The 27,500-nt window shown below is 36.7% G+C and overlaps 1 protein-coding gene across 3 annotated transcripts in view; it reads right to left on the bottom strand.

Moving 5' to 3' along the window:
• The window catches only part of ZEB2 (zinc finger E-box binding homeobox 2), a 155,756-nt gene that overhangs the window by 2,988 nt on the left and 125,268 nt on the right, over positions 1 to 27,500 (bottom strand). For all 3 annotated transcript variants that reach the window (XM_006834561.1, XM_006834563.1, XM_006834562.1), the window contains 5 exons: positions 14,965 to 15,153; positions 14,077 to 14,291; positions 11,165 to 11,273; positions 8,265 to 10,234; positions 5,821 to 6,001 (listed from right to left, as the gene is read on the bottom strand). In XM_006834561.1, coding sequence (XP_006834624.1) covers positions 5,821 to 6,001; positions 8,265 to 10,234; positions 11,165 to 11,273; positions 14,077 to 14,291; positions 14,965 to 15,153 — 2,664 coding nt within the window. The remainder of the gene's footprint in view (positions 1 to 5,820; positions 6,002 to 8,264; positions 10,235 to 11,164; positions 11,274 to 14,076; positions 14,292 to 14,964; positions 15,154 to 27,500) is intronic.

Below are 27,500 nucleotides of genomic sequence, written 5' to 3'. Positions count from 1 at the left end.
TCTTCCCCAAATAGAAACTTGCATTTCAGCAAATTGAATTAAAAGCTAGTATTAGTACATTCAAGCCCATTTTAGCTGCTAATTAGTAATCAAATGTCTTTAATAATGTTGTTTAATGCTTCTGGGACATGCCACAATTTAGAGACTGCCAAAGTCAGCTATATGTTATTTCATTAATGGTCTTTATTTTCCTGGAATGTCTAATATACATTTAGCAATGATAGATGTGGTGAGACGCAAGATGTTATTTACTGATAAGGAAAGCTATCAGAAAGATATTTATTGGTGACTAGTATTTGTACTGGACATAAAGAAGTTTCTAATAACCTACTTCAATTCATGGATTAAGACAGTTAAAGATCTGAAGTAAAAATGGCTAATTCCAACCACAGAAGAACCATTCCTTAACTTTGGGAAAGATGTTATGAATGCGGTAAACTGAATAATAGAAAGGGGAATTCCAAAAGAGTGTCAATAATCTGGACAGATGTGTGCTTTTTTTATTTTAAATGACCACCAAGTAGGAAGGTCATTTAACAGGAAGCAGAAGAATATTTGGGAAAAAGTTAAGTTTTTTGCCTTACAGGAAATTTTAAGTTGCTAAGTTATGAATTTGATCCCTCTTGCGTGGGCTTGAACCTTAAAGAAATGAATGTTATCAGGTGCAAGTCTAAGTCAGTTCTAACAGGGGTAGGTAGGATGGGACAATGTTACATTGTGGAGACAGGTTCCAGGATCTGACTGTGTGCAAATCTATATTTTATGAGGTGTTAAGACGTCTTGGGCATAATAACATCTTTTTTGTTCAGGTTTAAAAAATATCTTACTTTTGTTGTTCAGGCTGTCTCCATCTTTTTTCTATTGTGAATAGTGCTACAATGAACATTAGTGTGCATGTATTTACTTGTGTTATGGCTCGAATTTTTGGGGATATATACCAAGTAGAGGTAATGCTGCGTCATATGGTATTTCTATTTCCAACTTTCTGAGGAAGTGTCACACCATTTTCCAGAGTGGCTGAGGCCTATAATAACCTCCTTAGGGGATGAGCTTTGTTGTCAGGGAACCGGTGATTATTTGAGATCTAACTCACAGACTGGGCATTAAAAAAGTAAAGGAGACAGTATATGCAAAATGGCTGTGCATAATAACCATGCAATTTATATTAGATAATTTTATTAATATTCATTAATAAATATAGTTTCCCAAGTTCTAAACAAGATTCATCTATCAGAACTGTAATACACTGAAAAGCCTGAGTGGAGAGAAGACAAATACTAGCTGAAATATTTCTTGTTGGGACAGAAAGGTGAGTCTGTCCTCTCCTGTAAAGATTTATAGTCTCAGAAACCCTAAGGAGCAGTTCCACTTTGTCCTATAGGGTTGAAATGTGTCAGAATCCACTTGATGTCAGTGGGTTTTAGGATTTAGTTGCTACAGTATGCATTGGGGTAGAATTGTCCTATGATCGTTTTTAGATATCATTTTCTCTAGGTATCTTTTAGACACCAATTAGCTCTACAGCATGAAAATGTCACCCAGTCATATCCCTCATGAAGATACTGTGTGAATAATTTTCAGTGAACATTATAGTCAATAAGGGTCTCTCTTTCTAAAGAAACAGAACACAGAGACACTGTCCTGAGGCAGAATGAACACTTGTCTGCACAAATTTCAAGGCCTATTAGAAATGCTTGGGGAATGCCCACAAAATTGTAGCTTATTTTATAGATAGTCTATGTGAACAGACAATAAACTGTTCAGGGAATTCATTCAATAATAAATAATATTCTTACAATATAAATATAGTAAGTTTATGCTATGAACTGTTAACCTGAAAGAATAAAATGTTCAGCCAATAGGCCATGCAAAGGGCATGATGGGGGTACACAAACTAGACCTCTATCTCCCATTGAATAATCTACCCAACTTTCAGAAGTTTCACTGGTAAGTATTTAATCAATTCAATTTAAATAGAAAAGGACTTGGATATTCATCTTTTCTTTTAAACTTGTTTGATTGGTTTACCTGATTCAAATCAAGATGTCCTGGAATTAAATTTCCACATGAACAAGATTCAGAAAAACATCCAAATTGATAGTTAGTGAACCAAATGATTTTTAGGGTAAAAAATCTTTTTTTTAGGTTCATGATTCACCTGTCTAGAATGAAAACTGGAATTAGTATTAAAATGGAAGGTGACTGGTATGAAAAAATTATCCTATAACTGAGAAACAAAATTGACTGGTAAGTTAGTTAAAACTTAGGTTTTATCTACTCAAAAGTAGAAACATTTTTATTACTTTTTCAAATAAGGTGGGCTTAGAAGCACCTACCACAATATCTCAACAGAGAAAGGATTCAATAAATGTCAGATTAAAATTTTAGTGGACTACAAACCAGTTCTTGACAGTGCCTAACACAAGTTTCAGATCTTATATTATAATGTCCTTATTTGAGACAATGAATCCTACTGGTCTGCTTTTATGTAGCATTTCCTTCCTTTGTCCCAGTGTAGCCAATTTTTTTGTCATTGACTCGATTCTGAATCATATTGACTTTAGAGAACACAGTAGAACTATCCCATAGGTTTTCCAAGGCTGTAGAGTGTAGTTTTTTATGGAAGCAGATTGCTAGATCTTTCTCATAAAGAACAGCTTGTGGTTTGAACCACTGATCTTTTGATTAGCAACTGAGCACTTTAACCACTGTACCACCAGGGCTCCTAGTCCCAGTTTGGGTCCCAGGAATAGCAAGCAAGCAATAAGCCATTAGTAAGAAAAGTTAAGCATTACGATTGGTATCTGCCTAAGAAATACATTAAATTGGTTGATGTAAAAGAGAACAGGAAACCTAGAATAAGTCTTTCATAATTGCCTGCTTAATTGAAACTCTCCTGTATGGTGCATTTTAGACAGATGTAACAAACACACTTTACCAATAGCACATTGGTAATGAATACATAATCAAAATATGAATCAATGTCGTTTCCCACCTTTAGAATATATCAACCCGGAGACAGTTCTCATCATTTTCATAGTAATACATTCTTAAAATATTTTTAGTGTTTAATATAAGCAAATAGAGGGCTTAAGGGGGCCACTTAGCGAAGGAAAATAGGCTACATTTTCACATAAATCATGGCGATAGAAACTTCATGATGAACTTCACTTTGATGGAACCTAATACATTAACAGTAGTAATGCCATGAGATGTTTCATCAAGAGACGAAAAAGTTAACACACTAGAAACTTGACAAGCTGGGAAGCCAACAGGAGCATAATTAATCACAAGTTTAGAGACTCCATTGGATGGTTAGCATCCTGTTGCTAGGCAATGGGTTTCTAGGCAGCAGTTCTTTTCACATCTTAAAGGACTAGGGCCTTTTATCTTAATTTTTAAAGTGGAGTTTATTTTCCAAATTGTAATTATTATGCATATTTGTGGTCTACCAACTTTTGGGTCTCTTAATGATCTATAATCTATATAACTTCTGGATATCTAATTTTATCAAAAACAAATCTGTTAACTGATGTCAATATATCTGACAGCCCTCACTGAAATACGAGTTGTACACTCACCAGGTAGCAAATGATAAAGTTTGCATATGGTCCTACAATAAAAACAATCAGATAGGAAAGGTGCCTTCAGTGATGTGACTATTGTAGCTGAATGATAAAATACAAAATATATATGAGGTTGATTAAATATTAAAGTCACTTTAAGTATGAAAATATCTTTATTCATAAATGTTCAATAGGTCTTGGAACTAAAGAAATATCGATGAATGAAAGATAAATGCAGGAAAAAATTGAGACTTCAAGCATTGAATCATAAAACTAAAGTAGAAAAGCTGTTTGGATTTGCTATTCAAGTTGGGTTGTATCATTATGTTGTTGTTGTTATGTGTTGTGGAGTTGGTTCTGACTCATAGCAACCCTGTACAGGATTTCTGAGGATTGGGTGGTAGGTTTGAACTGCCTAACTTGCAGTTAGCTGTCTAGTGCTTATCCTATAGCACCACAGCAGGACTCCTGTATCATTATTGTTATTAAGTGCCATTGAGTTGGTTCCAACTCATAGTGACCCTGTATAGGGTTTCCCAGGAGCGGCTGGTGAGCTTGAACCACTGACATTGTGATTCAAAACCGATCTTACAGTCCAGTGCATTAACCCACAGTGCCATACCTCACTTTATTTGGCTGTATCAATATAAATGTTATTATATTATTAGTTGAACTTTAAAAATAATAGAAATTAATGTCAGCCAGTTTAAGGAGAAGGAAACAGAATCATTTGGAGTATGTTATAGTTGTTAAGTGCTGTTGAGTTGATTCCAACTCATCGAGTCTCTATAGGGTTTTTAAGGAGTGGTTGGTGAATTTGAACTGCCATCCTTGCAGTTAGCAGCCCAATGTTTATCCCACAGTGCCATACCAGGACTCCATCTGGAGTATGAACACTGCTATTTATCAGCCTTGTGCTCTTCATATATGCCCTCAACACTTGAAGTTATAGAACCTCCTCCCTGTCTGACTCTCCCCACCCCCTAAGGCTAATTCTGGTCCCTTGTTCTGCCTCAGCACATTCACAATGAGAAATAAGGAAAGATGATGAGACATGCTTTCCAAGGATAGTTGGATCACTAAAAAGGGCACTCCATATTTAGACAGTCAAACTGTGGCAGGAAATATTCAGATTCCCTTCTTTTTCCCTCTCCTCCCCTCCTTTCCTTTCTTTTCCTTCCTGCCTCTTCATCACTTTTCCCTCAAAATCATTAATGTTACTTTATTTCCCCACCTCCCAGATTGAAATGTTTGATAGTACACTTCCTGATTAAACTGAAAATTTTCTTAATTTTACCCACGGAAAGTTTCCTAGTTTCTGCCTTCTCATCAATATCTTTATTGAGATCCTACACTATTTTTTTCATCTAGAGTCAGTTCCGTGTGTCAAATTTCTAGGAGAGAAGAGTTGGAGATGGGTTAGTGACTGGGATGAGGCTAAGATACCCTGTTGTTGGAATGGGAGGAGAAGGAAGGAGGAATCACAGGATTGCACTAGTTTTAGGTCTTGGGTTTTGGAAAACAATACCCGCTTCACATTAGTGTACTTCATCTTTCTTCTTTTAAAATGAGCACACTGTCTGTCTAGTCCTACCTACTTCTAAGGAAGCATTAGACTGCTGTCTTGTCAAGTCTGTACAATCGTTCCTAATTAGTAATGCATGAGTTGGAAATAAGCTAATTAATTAGAAAGTTTTATTTCAGTCTTCCAATATTGGTAGTTTCCATAGCTCATCTGGCCTATTACTTAACTTATGACTTTTCTTTTATAGTACGAAAACTCTTAGTTTATTCAAAATGTGGCAATTTAGGAAAACCAAACAAAATCACCCCCAGGTAGCAGCTCATTTGACATTTGGATGATGAAATTAATAGATCATTGACTGAACTTTTATTATTAAATTTCTACACATACAGGTTCATCGTAGCTTAAGAATTGGAAGACATTTCTAATAACTATCTGTGTCATGCCATTTCATTGCCCTGACCATTAAAATAGTCCTTTGATATGAATTGTAAATTTGGTTTACAGATTTACTTAGAAGACACGAAGACAAGCACATTCATAAACACATGAATGATCCAATATATGGGCAACAGAAAAGCCCTACTGAGCTAGGCAAAAGCATTATCTCTTCCTTGTTGAAGGTATCAGCATAAGCTACATCTTATGTTGCACAAGTGTACTCATTAAATATTATGAAATGTACAGCAGGCCGGGAAGCTCTAACTAGCTAGTCAAAGCCACTCATACCTGTGTGTTCGTATTTATGTCGTAGAAGGGAACTGCTTTTCTGGAATGTCTTGTCACATAAGTCACATGCATACATGCCACTCTCTGTCTTCTTGATCTTCTTTCGAGACAGACAGGAATCGGAGTCTGTCATGTCATCTAGGCCTGACATGTAGTCTTGTGTTCCATCAAGCAATTCTCCCTGTGATATAATCACATAGTTTCAACACCGTCTCTTCTCTTTGTGTTTACACCAAACAACTTCGCATAGGCTGACATTTGGAGAACCTCAAAAGTTGACTGCTATTAATCGATCTCGTTTTTTAAACAGTATTTTCCGTGAACAATATATGAGGCCTCACATTTCAACAAAAATATAAACCTTATCTGCCCTAGATGGTAGATCTGTTTTTCAAGAATATAGTCAACTCTAAAGATGAGAAAATCATATATTTTCCTAGAATCCTTTATTTTCTTTATACCAGGAAATATCCAGGAGTGAACAATAAAGATCTGAATTTGTGTATTTTTTCAGTGTGTGCTTAACTTTAGAAATGATCTGTAGCTGTAGAAACCCCATTTTAATTGAATTTTATATTTAGGTACTAAATGTTATTATTATGCAATCTATTTAAATGTATGTCTACCAACTGAAGGCCTCAAGCTATATTTTTATATTTAATTTTCTAATTTGAAATAGGGAATATTAATAACACTTTTTATCAATGTTCTATCTATGTTAAAACAGCCTTCAGCATTAAGCAATAATGAATGTGGATCAGTAAATTATTAAATTTCTTGATATTTATTTTGTCTTGATCCAAAGGACTGCAAACTTGCATGATAACATACATTTCCATTTGCAAGCCCACAGTTCAGTTTTCTTAGACTACGTTTGCACTAATTAATATTAGAGAAGATTAAATAGGCTTAAATACATTTACAAAGAGGGTGGATGCACTATAAATTGGAATACTGGAACAGCTGTTACTGAGGTGCACTGCTACTTTTGCTCCTATTTTACAAACAGAGATTATACTTTATTATGTTAACACATACCTGTATTTTGTATTTGAAAAACTTCACATTATTCATTAATTTGAAATTGCAAAAGAAGTCTTGTGGAATGAACAAAAAAGTATTTTCAAATACCCTATATAACAGACTGCTCTCTTTTACACAAAATAGATGAATGTGTACATACAAGAGGGCTTCAAAAAGTTCTTGGAAAAACTGAACGAACAGATAATGGAATCTTAAAGCCCCCTCATTTATATTTCATATCTAATTTATATATGTATAAATCCTAAACATCTGTAAAGGTGTGTAACTGATACCAAGTGTTAATTTTTAGCATCTACGTAAGTTCCACCAAATGTTATTACTATAAAATTCTGAAAGCACAGGAATCAATCTAAATGCATTTCAAACATATGAGGGTAAGTAAAAAATATTGCCACAAAATCATAGAAACCTTTATTGAACAAAAATGTCAAAATGTGAAGCTATTAATTCTCTCCATCGCCTCCATCTAGGGCTCTATACTTCTGAAAGTAGTGTCTCCATCTCTCTAACCCTTCCCTTGAAGATTTCTGTGTTCTTCAATTTATACCACAGCAAAGCAGCAGTTATGGCATCCTTGAGGGACTCAAATCTTATTCCTTTTACATGTTCTTTGAGTTTGGTTGACAAAAAGAAGTCTGGAGGGGCAAGATCAGGGCTATAAGGTAGATGAGGTACAGTTTCCCAATTAAATTCTCATAGGACAGTCCTTGCTACAGGTGCATTATCATGATGGAAAATGATTCCTTTGTACAACTTTCTAGGCCTTTACCTCACCAATGAAGTTTTCAGTGTTCTTAAAACATCTTCATAATAAGTCCTCATGATCATCCTATCTCCTTCAAGAACATCTATCAAGACTAACACTTAGGAATCTCCCAAACCAGTCACCATAACCTTCTGAGATGATCTCTCTTCCTTGAATTTAACTGGACCAGCTGATCCTCTCTGAAGCTACTGTTTTGATTGGAGCTTATTTTTGAGTGGACTGTAAGGAGACTAAGACAAATGTACTACTGAGGGAACTTGTCTGCAGTCATCCAATGATCACATGTGCATGTTTTAACAGCTTTATTTGAAATAAACCTACACATGTATGAACTGGAACCCTAGTAACAGTACTTTTTGACTTACCCTCATAAATATTAATTTCTTCTTTATCATTTTTTTAAAAAGCAAATGGTCTTACGTAATGCAGTATTTCATTCTTTCATCCCTTTATTTTTCTAGCTCACTCAGTTTTAAGTCCTAGTTAAAAAAAACAACAACTCTCCTATATTTGCTGAAAACATAGCACTTGATTTTTTCATTTGTAGTTTTTTCCTGCATATATTTATACATATATACATAAGCTATATAATTTTCACCTTCACTATTCAGAACAAAATAATATGTCTCATTACCTGAAATCCTTGTTTCCGCTGATACTTTCTTCTTTGCTGCATATCAGCAAAAGTAGCTGCTCCAGTTGGGTAGGTATAGGCCATATGTGGTAGGAAGCTCATCTGATCCAGTCCTGGATATGGTCGTAGCCCAGGGATACTGGTCTGAACTGGTGGCATGAAAGTGGCAGGGGGAAATGCGCTTTGTGGTGGAAGAGCTGTATATAAAGGTTTGGCACTAAATGGATTCATGCCAAACACTGGGTTAGTGCTTTTGTTGTCCAGATTATTTGAATTTGAAAACTCCTTCTTGATGAAAGTCAAGTTTAGTGGCTCATCCGAGTTTTCAGATGATGAAGAAATACTGTTATGGTCTAAATTGATGCTACTAGCTTTTGTTTTGTTCTTTGTGGCTATAATACTTTTGGGTTCTTTCATTTGTTTTGGTAATGACAAGTCCAAAGGCTCAGCCTGTAGCTCCTCTGACGAGAAGCTGTTTGGAGTGTAAGAACTACTGTGGGAGTTTTTAGAAGATGTGGAGGAAAGATTTAAGGGAGAAGGAGTATTACTCCTTGAGTGGTCCAATTTGTCAACTGGTTTAATATTGGTAAAATGGGAAGGTTTTGTTAGCCTGAGAGGAGGATCACAATTTGTAACACTGTTATGGAGTTCTGCTATAGATGGTGATGTTATAGAGTCCAGAGGTTTTACAGGAGATCTAGGTAATAAAGAGTCTTTTGTGGGAGGGTTATTGTTGGGAACTAACGGCTTTGAGTTCCTTTCCAGTGATGGTGACCTGGAATTTGAATACTGGTAGACTTTTCGTTGCTCAAACCATTCCTTCACAAATTCCTGAGGAAGGCCCACAGCAATGGAAATTTTCAGCAGTTCATCAGAGTTGGGCTCCATGTTCATAGCATAATATGCTTTAAGTACAGACATGTGGTCCTTGTATGGGTTGATGGGGCTTGTCATTCCTTTCTCAGAAAGTACAGATGACAAGAGGAGGGCTTTATTATCAACAAAAACTCCGGCTTTGTTGGGGACTATGTTTTCATGAGGTTGCAGGACTGCTTTGATCTCTTCATTCATCTTACAAAGGTAACGTTCATGCTGATGCAAGGGAATGGGGCCAGGAAAACTTTCTTTACAGAACTGGCATGAAAATGGAGTGGATATGTTATGGTTCTCAATAATTTTGTCATCAGTGACCAAATCTATTAAAGTACGTAGCTTCTCTTTTTTTATATTACTGATCTGTCTCCTTGAGTCAGTAGTCAAGCTCTGGAGGCAAGCTTTGGCTTCATTGACTTTTTCTAATGTGTAGTCAATAATACTTTTAGTGGCACCATTATGACTCACTACTGGAAGACCTACGGGTGGGATATTAGGAGAAGTAACTATTTGTTCCTCTGGTTGAGAGCATGGATCCTTCATGTGATAACCTTTCAACTTTGAAATTTCTTCAGCCTTGCAGTCCATTTTTTGCCTGGAAACCGTGTTGTCCACAATTTGCAGAACCTTTTGTACTTCACTTAAATTACTATTCATGGTGGGAAATCCAAGTAAAGGGGCTTCCATCCCTACACCTAAGTGCTGCATTGGACTCTGAGCAGATGGATGAACTCCTAAAGGGCTGGTTGCTCCAAGTCCACCGTTCATAAAGGGACTAGTGCCACTAAACCCGTGTGTGGCCATAAGAACTTTATAGTCATTGAAGTCTAGTGGTTCTGTTTTAATTTTAAGTAAGCCTGATTGTTCAGACATACTAAGTGGTTTTCCATTCTCCAACTTGTTTCTTAACTGGGTAATGGCTGAATTAGTGGGAGAAGAAGAAACAGAATTAGGGGAAGAACCCGTCTTGATATTGTTTCTCATTCGGCCATTTACAGAGATTAAACCAATACATTTCTTGCTGCTGATGTGCGAACTGTAGGAACCAGAGTGGGAGAAACGTTTCTTGCAGTTTGGGCACTCGTATGGTTTTTCACCTAAAATGATAATTAAAATTAACTTGACATTTATTTGTAAATAATTGCATTTGTCTACCAAGACATGAATCTGTAAAACTACATGAAAGGAACACAATGGGGTATTGTATACAATCTAGATTGTGTACAATCTAAGTGCTTAGATTAGAATTATTTGATCATAACTGTTTCTGAGCTTTATCTACCCTGGGAGAACATAATTCAAGATGTTAGCAGTGGGAGGTGAGGGCTATCTAGGCCTTTTTCAGCCAACATCCCAAATCTTGTCTTGCCATCGGCAGCCTCCCATTTAAGCAGAGTGTCAGATTAATGTGTGGTCAATAGCACAATAAAGATGTCACAGTATTTAAAGAGAAGTGTAGCCATGCCTTTAATCAACTCTTTGTAGATTCCATTGATTCTACCAATCCAGCTAGTCCTTTGAATTGCATCCAATTTGGTAATAAAATGCTTGGCAAAGCTATCAAACTAGTTATAAAAATGAAATCCCAGTGGTAGGGTGTTAATTTTGTAATACACAGCTCTCAGAAATCAAGGGACATTTATCATACATAAGCTCCTATCCAAAGTTATTCAACTTTTTCTTTCATGGCCAGATACCAAAACGAATTTCCTTCAGAATTTGCCAGTTGAGTTTCTTTAGATCAAAAATGCTTAACTAGCAGGAGGGTTTTTAAAAGGAGCCTCTAGGTTTGGTAATAAATCAAAAGCATTTGTAGTCTCTGAGAGGTATAAGTATTCCTTTTTATAAGACAGAGGTATTGGTGGTACTGTAAATTTCATGAAGACACATCAGGTACACATAGTTTATAAAATAAATTAGTTGTTCTAAAACACTACAAATAGAACTGTGTAAATTTTAAACAATCTTTAAAATCTACTCTAATTAAACAAGATGCCAATAGAAACATCAGCACCTCTGCTACTCACCACTGTGAATTCGCAGGTGTTCTTTCAGATGGTGTTTATATTTGAAGGCTTTGCCGCACTCTGTGCATTTGAACTTGCGGTTACCTGCTCCTTGGGTCAGCATTTGGTGCTATAAAAGGGAAAAAGACTAACATCAGTTTTGTGAAGGAGGAACAAAGAAAATTTGTTACAAATTTTTAAAATGGCCTCTATGTTTCAGACAGGCCAAAAGGTTTGAGTGCATGTTTATTTATCTGCCCAGTCTTTCAGAGTTGCAATATAAGTGATAATGTTGGCAATAAAATTGAAATGACAACAACAAAAAAGTGCTTTCATATGTGCAACCAACACTTGCTTTAGAATTATTTCTGGAGTCTCTTTTTCCAAAACGTTTCTTGGAGTCTTTGGAGATGGGAAAGTATGATTGTAAGGATGTTTGTGGTTATTTGTGTTTACTGAAACATTTAAAATCTGATGATACCCCAGATAGAATTCACTTATTTTGTCAAGGAGCAAATAAATATTTTCTTGGAAATTCTAAATACTCTCAAAACAAGAAGAAGAAAAACCCCCAACCTTATACATGTAACTAATCTGATGAAATGTCTGTATAGGTTAAGAGCATAATTTACACTGAAGCAATCCTGAATTTCAAGAATAAAAAACAAACAGAAAACTCCAAACCCCAAACAAAATATCTCCACTATAAATATTTCATTACATGATGTTGTTGTTGTTAAGTGCCGCTGTGTAAGGTTTCCAAGGAGTGGCTGGTGGGTTTGAACTGTCAACTTTGTGGTTAGCACTTCAGTGCTTATCCTATAGTGCCTCGCCAGAATTCCTCATTACATGATAAGCATGGTTAAACAGCCCATTTGCTGTGCTAGTAGCAAATGTATACTCTGTTTTTCCCAAAGTGTTGCATATCATATTTGATTCCATATCAAACATAAGAGGCAACATCTTGGGTGATAGCTACTTGAACAGTTTTATCACAGGCCACTGGGAAAGACTTCAACAACTTTTCATTTTCCTCTTAGGTAGTGTGCTAGGAAGTAGGAACAGAAAAGGAAAATAAAAAGTTTGCTGAAAAGACAAGTTAAATGCTGCAAAGATATAATCAAACACAGCTGACCTTTTTGAGCAAGTGGGGAGGGGAGAGGTTGTGAGACTAGAATTCTGGGGAAAAAATACAGTCACCCACTCTGGATGCTCAAGGTAGGAGGTCAGCCTTTTCCAAGCAGCAGTGACACAAAAGCCTTTTGCAAAAAGACAGCACAGAAACGGTATGACAACTGCTAGGGTGTGCTGAATCTTCCCACATTCCTAGTGAGACAGATGGTGTTACATGGGACACAGGGAGGTTTGTTCAAACAGCAGCAACCTTCAAAGATCAAGCAGAGCCCAGCCCGCCGAGCGCCATTGAGGGACCAGCGCTCATATGTTGCTGAGTTGCATAAACAAACAGCAACAGCTGCTTTGTCTCCCCCCACAGCCCTCAGAGGACTACTATAAACTTTAGTTGTGCCACTGTTAATATGATACAATCATTTTAATTTACTAATTGTAAATGCCATGAGCAAATGAGGGGACTTTTCAACACCAAAGCTACCATTCATAATGCGCCAACACAATCACACTTCTGCATGTGAAATTTAAAGCAGTTATGCTAAATAAATTTCTAGGTACTGTTTTTTGTTTGTTTGTTTTTTCCTAGAGTTTTTGTGCATATGAGCAAGGGGAGATTAACTGTTACATAAGTATAAATGTGCAATTTTTTTTTTTTTTAAATAACTGAACTTTGAAATAAACCTTCAGGTGACAAGCCCAATCAGACAGAAATGGCATGGTTTATATGAGCTGTTCTCTTAAGATAGAAAAACTCCGAAACTTAGTATTATCACCATTGTTTTTATTGTTTGCTAATTCTCCTATTTTGTTATTCTAAGAAAATAAGGCCCATAAGGAAAAAATAAAACAGAAAAAATTAATATAAAAATCCTGTTCAATTATTATTTTAAAAGATAATGGGACCAAGATTTATAGAGGGTAATTCAAAATTTGTTATGCCACTCATTTTTTTACTTAAGTTACACCATTTCTGTTACCATTCCAACACATCCTAATGTCAATTTGTGGAGTCAGTTCTCCCAGGAAGATACAACAGCGGTATTGCTCAAACATTTAAGAGCACTGTGAATCAGTCCCATTCAGTTATTGTCAAGGAAATCATAAGTTTTGCTTACTTGTTCAAGAATGAGGTTTTATTTTTAGATGAATGAGCCAAGGAGGTAGGGCAATTTTAAGACTTAGCTACAAATATGCATATAAAGAAATAAGTTTTATTATATATCCAACATTTTAGTATTTATCTAGTTTATTGTATATGTACATATACGCACATATATACTATAAGGCTGTTCAATTTTCTTTAAAACACTTAATTAGATTTCATGTACTAGTAGCAACAGCTTGTAAAGAATACGGTTAAAGTAATTGAAGGTGTTATATGATAAATAAAAGAAACACACTTCTTTTACTATGACTTGATCCTACATGAAAAAAAAAATTCAGAGTAAAAGTAGATGAAAAATGGAATTAAAATTGCTGAGATGTTTAATAATGTACAATTAAAATGCTACAATTTCATTCACTTTTTGTGGAACATAAAAATGAAACTAAAGTCAAGTTAAAGTGCAAATAAAATTTCTAAATTAGAAATTAACACACTCATTCGATCGTGAACATAAGACTATTAAATCATATTAGAAGAGACCATCAAAAAATCATTTAGACCTCAATTAAAGCTATTACCATTAAAAGATCTGCATCTTCAAAATGCCATGAAAAATTAATAATGATTGCCAATCAAAGCAATATCGTTTCTCTAAGGGGTTATTATAGAAAGAAATCACTTAAAACCAGCCCCCCACCTGATCTGTCCCCGGCTTGTGCGTCACCATATGCCGCTCGAGCTGGGTGCGGTAGGCAAACGTGTAGCTACAAAGAGGGCAAGAAAAGTTCTCTTCATTCTTCTCGTGGCGGTACTTGATGTGCTCCTTCAGTGATGTCAAGCGCTTGTAGCCCCGGTCGCAGTAGGGGCAGGTCAGCAGTTGGGCAAAAGCATCTGGAGTTCCAGGTGGCAGGTCTGTAGCCCAGAGAGGAGAGAGAGAGAAGTGGGCCAAAAGGTCAGTAAATCAATGGCAGCTAATGGGCTGACTGCCCGGGATGGTATGACAGGAATCACTGCAGTCTGCTCTATGTCCTCCGTGCACACCCGTCCCCTCGCACACCCAGGACAGACGTGTAGGAATCAGTTCACACTGCGCTCGCTGCAAGATTAATTAATTACTCGAGCTTTGTGGGGGAAATTCAAACAGCTGATAAACGAGGGTATTCTCTTTAGATGACTGGTTGTTTGCATTGAACCCTGAGTCACATATTACTCAGAAACTCAGCTTGTGGAGTCTTTCAGGTACCAGTAAAGAAGTATAAAAGGTTAGGGTCAGTATTTCAAAACTTTTTGTTCTTTCTCAAAAGTGAAATATTTCAGAAAGATAGGAATACATTTAGATATTTTTATCTCTTAGAAATAGGCTCTAATTGTACTTGTTCTTTATTGGATGTACAAATGACACAAATTTGCTGACAAAAAAAATTCACAATACCCTAAAATTACAGTTCTAATCTTTGCTCATGAAATTCCATGCCTCTGCAGCTGTTCTTCAAATTTTAAGGTAAACACCCAGGCATGTAGTGCATTTATAATTGTAACAGCTGCAGAGGTCAGTGTAGTGGCTAAAAATGAATTACAGCCTCACCATTTTCTTCTTGCCCATTGGCCTCTGGAGTGCCAAGGCGAGACAGTTCCTCAGGGGCTTCTGGGTAAATAATGGCTGTGTCACTGCGCTGAAGGTACTCCTCAATGCTAACTGCATGGCCATCGCGTTCCTCCAGTTTCCTTTTGGCAAAGTATTCTTCAAAGTCTGAGGTGCAATTTGCATTCTTAACTGAAATCATTAAAAGAGAAGAACCGTTTTTTTTCAGGGCCTTATTTCTAGGAGACCAAATCCATTGGCATCATTGTTAGTAAGACGTGCTGACTTGCAATCAGATCTGAAATACCTGACTTATTTGCAACAAGTGGCAGATGACTAGTTAGTGATTAAATGCTTATTCCAGGCCATAATATATGCAAAAAAAGAACATTTTGCTTTAAGGAAAATAGGTATGTTTTATTTATTTGTTCTTGGACTACTGGTCTGCATAATTAGTATGAAATAGATTTTTAAAAAATGTTTGTGAAAATTGTAAAAGCAGGACTAAATTCTAAGGATCATCTACATAAGAGGGAATGTAAACTCAAAGCTTCTTTAATAATCTATATAAAACTTCCTTTTCCTTTAAGAAAGGTATATTTAATTTTTTCATTGTCCACTAACTTAACGTTCCTAACCATAGAAACATCCTGTTGCTAAATATATGCCTATAAACCTCCACCCTCTTAATATCACAGACAGTCAGGGTTATATTGTCTGAGACAAATGCTAAAGGACAGATATTCCTAGAGATGCAAATGTGACTTTGTTTATTAAAAAAAAACCTCTAAAATATATTGAAAACTTTAGCCACTCAATAAAATGACAAACAATCTAAAAAAAAAAAAACAAAAGGGCTAGGCTAAGGATAAGAACAGACATTTCACTAAAGAGGCCATTCAGACACCAACAAATATATAAAAGATGCTTGTGATCATTAGCTGTCAAAGACACAAATCATCAAAACTACAAATGAGATACACTCTCACCCCTAGAAAAATGGCAATGGTTAAAAAAGAAAGAAAGGAAACAACAAATGCTGGGAAAGCTGTGGGGAGAATGGAACTCTTACACATCCCTGCTGGGAGTTTGAAAATGGTATGATACTTCCTCAAAAAGCTAGAAATAGAAATTCCTTATGACCCCAAAATCCCAGGTATATAGCCTAGAGACCTAATACAAGTGATGTGAATAGACTTATGCACACCTATATTCATTGTAACAGTATTCACAATAGCAAAAATATGGAAACAATCTAACTGCCTATCAGCAGATGAATGGATAAGCAAAATATGGTACATACATACAATGGACTACTATGCAAACATAAAAAATAACGATGAGTCCTTAAAACATCTTATAATGTGGGTGAACCTGGAGGGGATTCTGCACAAAACGACAAATAGTATATGCTTCCACTATTACAAAAAGTCAAGAATAGGAACAAACACAGAAAGCAACATTCTTTGATGTTTGATGCTTACCAAGGGGAGGGGTGTGGGGAGAACCATTTTCTAGATAGTAGATACTTGTTACTTTTGATGATGGTAAAGACAAAACCAAATACAAGAAGTTAGCACAACTTGACCAAGGTAAATAAAGACATTAAGAAGTATGAGCGGAAAAGAAGCAGTTTCAGCTAATGCATATATAATTTTGCAACAACAGTAAAAACAATCAAAAACATATATGAGGTTACATGGGTAGGTGGTAGTGGTGGTAGTGGTTATGTGCTGAGGAGTCGATTCCGACTCATAGTGACCCTGTATAGGGTTTCCGAGGTTGTAAACCTTTACAGGAGCAGAAAGCCTCATCTTTCTCTCCACAGAACAGCTGGTAGTTTCAAATTGCTGAGCTTGAGGTTAGCAGCCCAACTTATAAGGACTATGCTATCAGAGCACTTACATAGGTAGATATGTATACATATATGTATAGGAAGGATATGTAAATAAATGCACATGCATGTATATCTGTGGGCACATGTCTGTATATGTTTGTGTGAGTGGCATACATTTCCACATGTATAACAAAATACAAGACCTCTTTAGAGTGTTCAATTGCAAAGATGTCAGTTTGAGGCCTAAGGTGCACCTGAGCCAAGCCATGGTATTTTCAATAGCTTCAAATTCATGTGGAAGTCAGACAGTGAATAAGGAAGATAGTAAAAAAATTGATGCTTTGGAGTTTTGGTGTTAGAGAAGAATATTAAAAGTACCATGGATTGCCAGAAGAAGAAATAAATCTGTGTTGGAAAAAGTACAACCAGAATGCTCCCTAGAAGCCAGGATATTGAGATTTTGTCTCTCATACTTTGAGCATATCAGGAAAGACGAGAACAGTCCCTAGAGAAGGACATCATACCAGGTAAAGTGGGTATCAGCGAAAAATAGATGGATTTGCACAGTGACAGCAGCAAAGGACTCAAGCTTAACAACAATTGTGAAGATGGTGCAGGACTGGGCAGTGTTTTGTTCTCTTGTGCATAAGGTTGCTATGAACTGGAACCAACTCTACAGCAGTTAATAACAACAACAAAATGCATGGGGGCACAGCGATGCACGCTTCCTAGGCATACCCACAGAACACATGGTATTAATTTAACTAAGTTAAAAGGCTGAAGACCATAGTCTAGGAGGACAACTTAGTAAACTGGCAGAACATAGTTCATAAAGATATTAGTCTATATCCTAGTTTAGTGAGTTGTGTCTTAAAAACTTGCAAACAGCCACTTAAGAAACAACTATTCATCTTTATTCATAAGGAGGAAATGCTAAGGAACTAGGACACAGGACTAACAGCCTTCTCTTAGTCTTCTAACTGGAGACGAGGAGAACAAGATGCTGTCTGACTACCGTTACTGACCATTCTCATCAGGGACACAATAGAAGGTCCTGGATACAATGGGGGAGGTGGGAGGTGAAATGTAGAACAAAATTCAAATACCTACAATAAGCCAGACCTACTGGACTGAAACCCGGAGGAGTCCCTGAGACGACTGCACAAAGATTCCTCTTGAACTTGGAACTGCGGCTACTTCTGGAGGTTACCTTTCAGCCAATTCATAGATTGGCTTATAAAATAAAGTCACCCATGAATAGTGTGCTTCCTTAAGCAATCAGCTGTATAAGACCAAACTGTCAACATGTGCCCAAAAGCAAAGATGAGAAGGCAAGGAGCGGAAGAGAAGATAGATTAATGAAAAAAGAACAGACGGAATGGTAATAATTGATAATGCTGACATAGTATAAAAACTATAATCAATGTCATGAAACAATTTGCATTAAAAATTCTTAAATGAAAACCTGATTTGGTGTATGAACTGTTATTATATCTTACCTATAATACAATAAAAAATATTATTTAAAAAAAATCATGGAATGTGGCAGTTTATTGTTAATATTTACCTCAGTATTTGAAAGCTCCTAACAAATTAAACTCTCAGCTGGCAGAAATAAAAGTAACAGTGAGAACAAGAGATTGTCTATACTATTATGTGATTTTGATACAATTTTAACTTTTTATAATTATGACTCCTATGAGATGAATAATAGTTGTAAACCAATGTTAGCACCTTGTGTCACAAGAATCTGTATATTGGGAACTTAGCACGTGTTTCTGAAACAAGCTGTGGTTTAAATGTCTTCTTAAACATGTTATGCATAAGAAAGAGTTGAGAATGTATTTTTTTTTTCTACCATAGGTAAATAATAATAAAAAAAATCCTTTGGTAGTAGAAATAATGGTAGAGCCTACTTTCATAGTTTATTAGAGCAGTTAACCAGGGTTTCAATATATTCTTTACTTCATCTTCTCTGCCATAGAAGATATTATAGTACTGCCATACAAATTCTATTTGGCTAATTGTGGTAGGATGGTATTTGAACAAATCAGACCATTTATCTTTTTGGCTTTCATTGTTAATGAACTTGTGAATTACAGATGAGAAGAACAGAAATTGGAACCATTATTTCAACAAGTATGTATTGAATGCCTGGTATATGATAGGCATCATGTCTTGCTCTGGTAAGCAAACAAAAACAAAAGCAGATCTAGTCTCATTATTCAGGAAGCCATGAGAGAGATCAATACAACAGATATCATCTCAAAAAAAAAAAAATTATGTCATTACAAACTCGAAGAAGTGGTATGAAAAAAAGTTATATGGTGGCATAAAAGCAGTAACCTCATGGCATCTAGAAGACCAAGGAAGGCTTACCTGAGGAAGGATGATGTTACCTAATTTTAGAAGCTGGGGGAGAGAAGCACATTTAAAGATGTTGGCACATCCAGAAACCTAGTACATTTCAGGATCTAGAAGGGCAATGATGAGATGCAGAAAGTGAAAGAAGAGCATTGTCAGGTACGTAAGGGTGGAGGGGCAGGCCATGATCAGATGATGCACAATGCAATCACCATATGAGGACTTGGGTCTGTATCATAAGAAAAACATGACATCACTCAAGAGAATTAAGCAAGGAGGATAGTTGGATAAAAAAGTATGATTTTTTTTTTTTTTTTAAAGGTGACTCTGGCTAACAGTATGGAGTAGGGACTGGAGGAAGAGAAAAATTGACTCTGGGATACCAGTTAGGAGGCTCTTGCCATTGATCAGGCAGAGATGAACAAATTGATGATGGAGACAAATAGAAGTGTCTGGGTTTAAGAGATACTTAAGAAGCAAAATCACTAGACTTGGGGGGAGAATTGGGGGAGGTGGCATCCAGGTGGGGAGATGCCAAGATCCTCCCTGGAGTTCAGAATTTCTAAACTTGATGGATGCTAGGTAACACTGGAATTCTAAAAAGTCTAACTAGGAAATAAATCCATTGGATTAAATAAAAGGAAATAGGAAAAGTATATTTCCTATACTTTTAAATTAAGAGATAAAAATACATTCCAACTTCTGTTAAGTTTAATAAGAACAACAGTCTGATTTCAAGACCTGTATTTTCCCCCAAAATAGGTTTGAAATGTGCAGTGCTGTATTAAGCTTTTATATATTATCTTGAAATTTTGCTTAAGTATTTTCTTAAATTGATTTGATAGAAGACTATGGACAACTATGTTAATATTAAGTGCTGTCGACTGGATTCTGACTCATAGAGACTCTATATACAATTTCCATGGAGAGAGATCAATACAACAGCTGTAAAAATCCATGAATAATTGCAGCATGGAATGTACAAAGTCTGAATCTAGGAAAATTGAAAATTGTCAAAAATGAAATCGAACGTATAAACATTGATATCCTAAGCATTAGTGAACTTGAAAGGGACTGGTATTGGCCATTTTTGAATCTGATGATCACATGGTTTACTATGCTGAGAATGACAAATTGAAGAGGAATGGCGTTGTGTTCATCATCAAAAAGAACATATAAAGATCAGTCATAAGGTACAATGCTGTTTGATAGGATAATATCCATATGCCTACAAGGAAGACAACTTAATACCACTATTATTCAAATTTATGCACTAACCACTAAAGCCAGTGATGATGAAATTAAAGAATTCTACCAACTTCTTCAGTCTGAAATTGATCAAACATGCAATCAAGATGGATTGATAATTACTGGCGATTGGAATGCAAAGGTTGGAAACAAAGAGGATGGGTCAGTAGCTGGAAAATAAGGCCTTAGTGATAGAACAGTACTGGAGATTGCATCATGGAATTATGCAAGACGAATGAGTTCTTCATTACAAATACCTTTTTTAAACAACATAAAAGACAATTATACACATGGACCTCACCAGATAGAATATACAGAAATCAAATTAATTACATCTGTGGGAAGAGATGGTGGAAAAGCTCCATCTCATCAGCCAAAACAAGGCCAGGGAACAGACCATCAATTGCTCATACACAAATTCAGACTGAAGCTGAAGAAAATGAAAACAAGTTCATGAGAGCCCAAATATGACTTTGAATATATCCCACCTGAATTTAGAGATCATCTGAAGAAAAGATTTGTTGTATTACACACTGAGACCGAAGGCCAGAAGAGTTGTGGGATGACATCAAGAACATCATACAGGAAGAAAGCAAAAGGTTATTGAGAAGACAAGAGAGAAGGAAAAGATCAAAATGAATGTCAGAAGAGACACTGAAACTTCCTCTTTAGTGTAAAGATGCTAAAGCAAATGGAATAAGTGAGGAGGTACAAGAGCTGAACAGAGCATTTCAAAGGTCAGCTCAAGAAGACAAAATCAAATATTATAACAAAATGCGCAAAGACATGGAATTAGAAAACCAATAGGAAGAAGACGCTCAACATTTCTCAAGCTTAGGGTTATTGTTGTTCTTGTTAAATACCGTGGCATTGGTTCCGACTCAGTGACCCTACCCAGGGTTTCCAAGGCTGTAAATCTTTATGGGAGCAGACCGCTTCATCTTTCTCCCATGGAACCACTGGCAGTTTCAAACTGCCGTCCTTGAGGTTAGCAGCCCTATTCGTAACCACTACAGTACCAGGGCTCCTTCAAGCTTAGGGTACTGAAGAAAAAATTCAAACCTCATCTTGAAATATTGAAGAATTCTATGGGCAAAATTTTGAATGATGAAGAAAGCAGGAAGAAGTCCAAGATACACTGAAGTCATTGGCAAAGGAAAAGGCATGGGGAGTAGATGGAATACAAACTGAAATCTCTCAATAAAGTGATGCAGGACTACAGGCACTCATGCAACTGTGCCAAGAAATTTTTAAGACAACTACCTGGCCAACTGACTGGAAGAGATCTGGATTTGTGCCCATTCCAAAGAGATGTGACCCAACAGAATATGGAAATCATCGGACAATATCATTGATATCCCATGTGAGCTAAGTTTTACTAAAGGTAATGCAAAAACAGCTGCAACCATAAAAATTACAGAGAACGTCTAGAGATTCAAGCTGGATTCAGAAGAGGATGTAGAATGTGGGATATCATTGCTGATGTCCGATGGATCTTGGCTGAAAGCAGAGAATAACAGGAAGATATTTACCTGTGCTTTACTGACTACATGAAGGCTTTCAATTGTGTGGATCATGCCAAGTTATGGACAACATTGAGAGGTATGAGTATTTTGTAAGACTTAATTGTACTCATGAGGAATCTGTATATAGACCAAGAGGCAGTTGTTGGAACAGAACAAGAGAACACTGAATAGTTTAAAATTAGGAAAGGTGTGTGCCACAGTTTTATTCTTTCACCATTCTTATCCAGTCTGAGAAGGTGGGTTATATAAAGAAAAATGTGGCATCAGGATTGGAGGAAAACTCATTAATAACCTGTGATATGCAGATGATACAACCTTGATTGCTGAAAATGAAGAGGACTTAAATTACTTACTGATGAAGATCAAAGACCACAACCTTTGGTATGGTTTGCAGTTCAAAGAAAACAAAAGTCCTCACCCCTGGGCCAATAAACAACATTAATATAGATGGAGAAAAGATTAAAGTTGTTAAAGACTTCATTTTGCTTGGATCAGCCATCAACACTCATTGAATCAGCAGTCAAGAAATCAAACAATGTATTGCATTGAGCAAATCTGCTGCACAAGACCTCTTTACAGTGCCGAAGAGCAAAGATGTCAATTTGAGGACTAAGGTGTACCTTACCCAAACCATGGTATTTTCAATAACTCATATGCATGTGAAAGTTGAATAGTGAACAAGGAAGACTGAAGAAGAATTGATGCATTTGAGTTATGGTGTTGAAGGAGTATACTGAAAGTACTATGGACTGCCAAAAGAACAAATAGATCTGTGTTGGGAGAAGTAGAGCCAGATTGCTCCTTGGAAGCCAGGATGACCAGATTTTGTTTCTCATACTTCGGACATATTGTCAGGGGGGACCAGTTGCTGGAGAAGGATATCATGTTTGGTAAAGTGGAAGGTCGAAGAAAAGATGGATTTTCACAGCGGCAGCATCAATGGGCTCAAGTGTGGCAACAATTGTGAGGTTGGCCCAAGACTGGACAGTGTTCCGTTCTGTTGTATATAGGGTCACTATGGCACCTAACAACAACAACAAGGGGAAGCTGGTGGGTTTGAACCACCAACCTTGAGGTTCAAATGGACCTTTCAGTCCAGTGCTTATCCTACAGTGCCACACCAGGACTCCAACTCTTAGTACCATGGATGCTTTCTGAAGGTTAGTTATTGGTGGTGATTGTGTTAATGTTTAACTTGCATCATTAAGTCTCTAGGAAAGTATGTAGGAATCGACAACTTGCATAAAATTACAATAGTCAGTGTTTAAGACTGTCCAAATGACTTTTGATCTATCAATAATTTTGAAAAATTTTTAGTAGCAAGGAAAGATAATGGAGACAAAATTGTAGATCCAAGATGAATAGTTATTTAGCAACTGGTCTGATTTTACCAGTGACAGACTTCTTTTTTAGTGCTATGACACTAAAACCGATACAATAGTTCTTCTCTGAATCGGACTTCGTAAATGTTAAATGTTTAGGTCACAGTTTATTTTAATTTTTTGAGAACACTGTTTCATTTGATGACCTTAGAGTAACCTAGTAAACAGGAGGGATACACATTTACTGTCCTAATTTTATCTTGATATTTCAGCAACTATTTGAATTATCTGGCTATCTTTGCATGAATTTTCATTTGCATATGAATGTTTCCATCAGAAATGTAATCAAATGCAAATTCAATTGGATTCGCATTAATAGCCTTTTGGCTTAAAAGGAAGGAAAATTTTGATTTTCTGGATAGGCAAACTAAACTGCTTCTAGATACATTCTTGGTGTTTAGAGAGGCAATTCACTGGCTAGATTTAATTTGGCCATGCTAGATTTCTATATCAAGTGTAAAGAGGACAAAAGACATAAAATTTTGCTCTCTTTAAAGCAAGAAAAATGTCTGGATCATCTGTGTTTGAGTACTGAGACCATTGCCTAGGTTTAAGTTGTTGTTGCTAAGTGCCCTCGAATTGATTCCAACTCATAATGACCCTGTACAGGGTTTCTGAGGAGCAGCTGGTGGGTTTGAACCACCGACCTGAACGTTCACAGTGCAGTGCTTGTCTTACAGCACCATGCCAGAAGTCCAAGACATAAGAAGAATCTCAATAAACATTTACATTGGATGTGGAATAAATTATGTCCTTAACATGAATCTTAATATTGAAGTTTTCTAGTAAGAATGAAGATTAAGATAAAATAAACTTGGTTGAATTTAGGACTCAGACCTAATATTTGGGAAATTGGAGGGCAGTTATATGATAAACCGTAAAGTGGTGATCTCACATATATGCAAGATTTTGGCAGGGTTTACTTATGAAGTCCTGGTGTGGTGCTGTGGGCTAATGCTTCAGACTGCAAAGTGGTTTGAACTACAAAGTCGGTGGTTCAAGCTTACCAGCTGCTCCTTGGAAATCCTATACAAGGTTGCTATGGGTCACAATCGACTCGACAGTACTTAACAACAACATCTGAGTATGTTCAGAGGTTTCATGATGAATGTGGCACTCAATCATTTAAATCTATTTGTTCTATCAGAATTTTTTTCATGTGGTATAGATATGCTATTGGTTACATATCTGTATCTCAGTATATCTAGAGTCACTTAAGTGGACTAGCATTGAAGCCTTCCATGAGTTCCTGCAGCCGCTGCCATAGATATTAAGTATTTTTCCTCGGGGTGGGGGTGGGAGGTTCTATGAGTACTAGAGATAAACTTCTTTCCCAGCCTAGCATTACAGCATTCTCCTTTGCCTGACAATTGCTCCTTACTTCCTTATCCTTATGGTAACCAAGGGAGCTGCCATGTTACTGCATAATCCTAGTCTCCTGGTCACAGAACTGATCTGCCCCTGAAGAGAGCCTATCTTTGTCCTGTGTGTAGGGCAAGCTCTTGACTTCAAGGTTGGTTTGAACCTCAAGGTCGGTGGTTCAAACTTAACAATTGCTCCTCAGAAACCCTATCCAGGGTCACTATTGAGTCAGAACCAACTAGACAACATTTAAAAACAATAGTTGATTGTTTGAACGGTAACCAATGGATTCCCTCCTTATGATTGTAGGACTTTGTTTCAAATAGAGCATAAAGGCAGGGTTTTATTTATTTATTTATTTATTTTGAGGGCCTGTAGTTGAGGAGCTCTGGTAGCGTAGTGGTTACGAATCGGGCTGCGAACCTTAAGGTCAGCGGTTCGAAACTACCAGCGGCTCCGCGGGAGAAAGATGAGGCTTTCTACTCCCGTAAGATTTACACCCTCGGAAACCCTGTACAGGGTCGCTATGGGTCGGACCCGACTCGATGGCACTTAACAACAACAACAACAAGTTATACGCTGTAGTGGTGAGGAACTTTTGTTTGTCATCTAGAGAAAGAAGATTTATGAAGAGAGAGAATGCAGCAGACACACATAAAATAGCTGAAACTAGATGGTGCATCCTGAGTGCATTTCTAGCTTTTTTTTCTCCCTGAAGTCAAGCTGCATCCCTGCCATGTTAGTAGCTTCTTGTCAATGCTTCTCAGATTCCGTGAGCCAAAACATTTCCTTCTCTGCTTTGGTGGTGGTACGTCATGGAAATGGTTCTGACTCACGGTGACCTGGCATAGGGTTTCCGAAGCAGTAAATTTTTATGGTAGAAGAAAGCCTCATCTTTCTCCCTCGGAGTAGCTGGTTGTTTCAAACTGCTGACCTTGTGGTTAGCAGCCCAACACGTAATCCACTAAACTACTAGGGCTTCTTCCTTTCTGCTTTAGTTAGTTTGAATTGTGCTTCACACTACTTAGAATCCGAAACCATCCTAATGAATACAGTATGGTACTAGAACAAATGATGGGATTATATTTTAGTTACTTTCAAAACTGTAGGGAAGGATGCAGGTTTTGACTCCACTTGGAAGTTTATACTTTTGGTTTTTAGACTGATTTTTTAAACACTGTATAGTGGTCATGAGAAAGAAATAGACAATTTGTTAGAAACGTAGAGAATTCCCCACTGCGTTTTTCTAGTGTAAAATCAACTTCATTTTCCTTCTCTGTAATCCTCTTCACTCCCCGCCCGGTCTCCTTGGAAGAACTGCCAAAACACACTGACAAAGGATATTTGCATGGTATTTATGATCAAACCATAACAGAAATCACAAGAAGCCTCAAGTAATTTCTTTTCATACCTCCTCCAGAGAGTTTGCATTTGGTCCTAAAATTTACCCTAATGTCTTGCAAATATCTCAACTTTCCCTAAGGTCAAGTAAACTTTTCTCTATCCAAGAAAAAAAGGAACATCATTAATTTAAAATGTTTCCTTATTGCCACATGTATTTCAGTATTGTAACGGTGAATTTCTAGGTCTCTTCAAGGTGGAAAAACCTAAATTTTGTTCTAAATATATTGAGCTTACTGTGCTGTTTAGTAATGATGGCACTTTCATAAATATCTTTATGTCTATTTTAGCTAAAAATGGACTTTTTTGGGTAAGTATTGACAAATGTCAATATAGACTGACTTAAAAAATTATTGCCCCCTGCAAGAAAATTATTGCCTAAAAAATAAATGTTTAAAGAACTCAAAATAAAAGATAACTATCGGTCACCAAGGAATCCTATAAGACTGGTGGTTTAAACCCTATAAAGGGTCACTAAGAGTCGGAGCTGACTCAATGGCACTTAACAATACTGAGCAGCAAACCAGTTGGCCTCCATAATTTAACTGCTTTAGAATACTTTCCAAACATACTTGAAAGTGGGTTTTCTTAGTATTCACAAGTAGATAAATTATAATGAGACCCTGGTACTTTTTCCTTCTGATTTTTGTTTCCTTCTCTTTACTTTTGCTTTTGACCACTAGTTTCTCTCTTTGTAACAAGAATATGTCTACATAGGAAGACATGTGCTCTATTATCACTCTATTAATGCCTAAGCATGTTTTTAATTTTTATTTAAATATTGAGGACATACATTTTAATATTATACTAAGCTACCAAAATAAACAGCATAATGAAAAAATCATTCTTTTGGAACAAAAACATCTTGGAGAGTCCAGAAGAGCTGAAGCAGGTTTATGTGAAAAAAATGAGTAGGATCATGCATCAATTATTTTGCTTTAATAAGTGCTTATTGAGTGCTTACTAGTGCCAGACAGTGTGCTTGGGAATGAGGACACTATAATGTTGACTATATTCTTCCCTGCACTTATAATTCTCATATTTATAAACATATACATTAAACCCACAGCCAGGGAGTTGATTCTGACTCATACTGATCCTATATAGAGTATCCGAGATCATAATCTTTATAGGAGCAGACAGCCTTATCTTTCTACAGAGGAGCAGCTGTGGGCTTCAACAGCCAATCTTGCAGTTAACAGCCGACTGCCCAAACCCGCAGCAACACCAACCATATTTATAAACATATACATTGTTGTTAGTGTTGTGAAGTGCTGTCAAGTCGTTTCTGACTCATAGTGACCCTGTATAGGGTTTCAGAGGAGTAGCTGGAGAACTTGAACCACCAATCTTGCAGTTCCAACAACCTTACAGTCCAGTGCATCAACCCACAGTGCCACATGCTTGTTGTTGTTGTTG

The sequence above is a fragment of the Chrysochloris asiatica genome, unplaced genomic scaffold (genome assembly GCF_000296735.1).
Source record: "Chrysochloris asiatica unplaced genomic scaffold, ChrAsi1.0 scaffold00012, whole genome shotgun sequence".
Classification (NCBI taxonomy): domain Eukaryota; kingdom Metazoa; phylum Chordata; class Mammalia; order Afrosoricida; family Chrysochloridae; genus Chrysochloris; species Chrysochloris asiatica.
The sequence above is the reverse complement of the archived record's forward strand: the minus strand, read 5'-3'. Positions and strand labels throughout refer to the sequence as shown.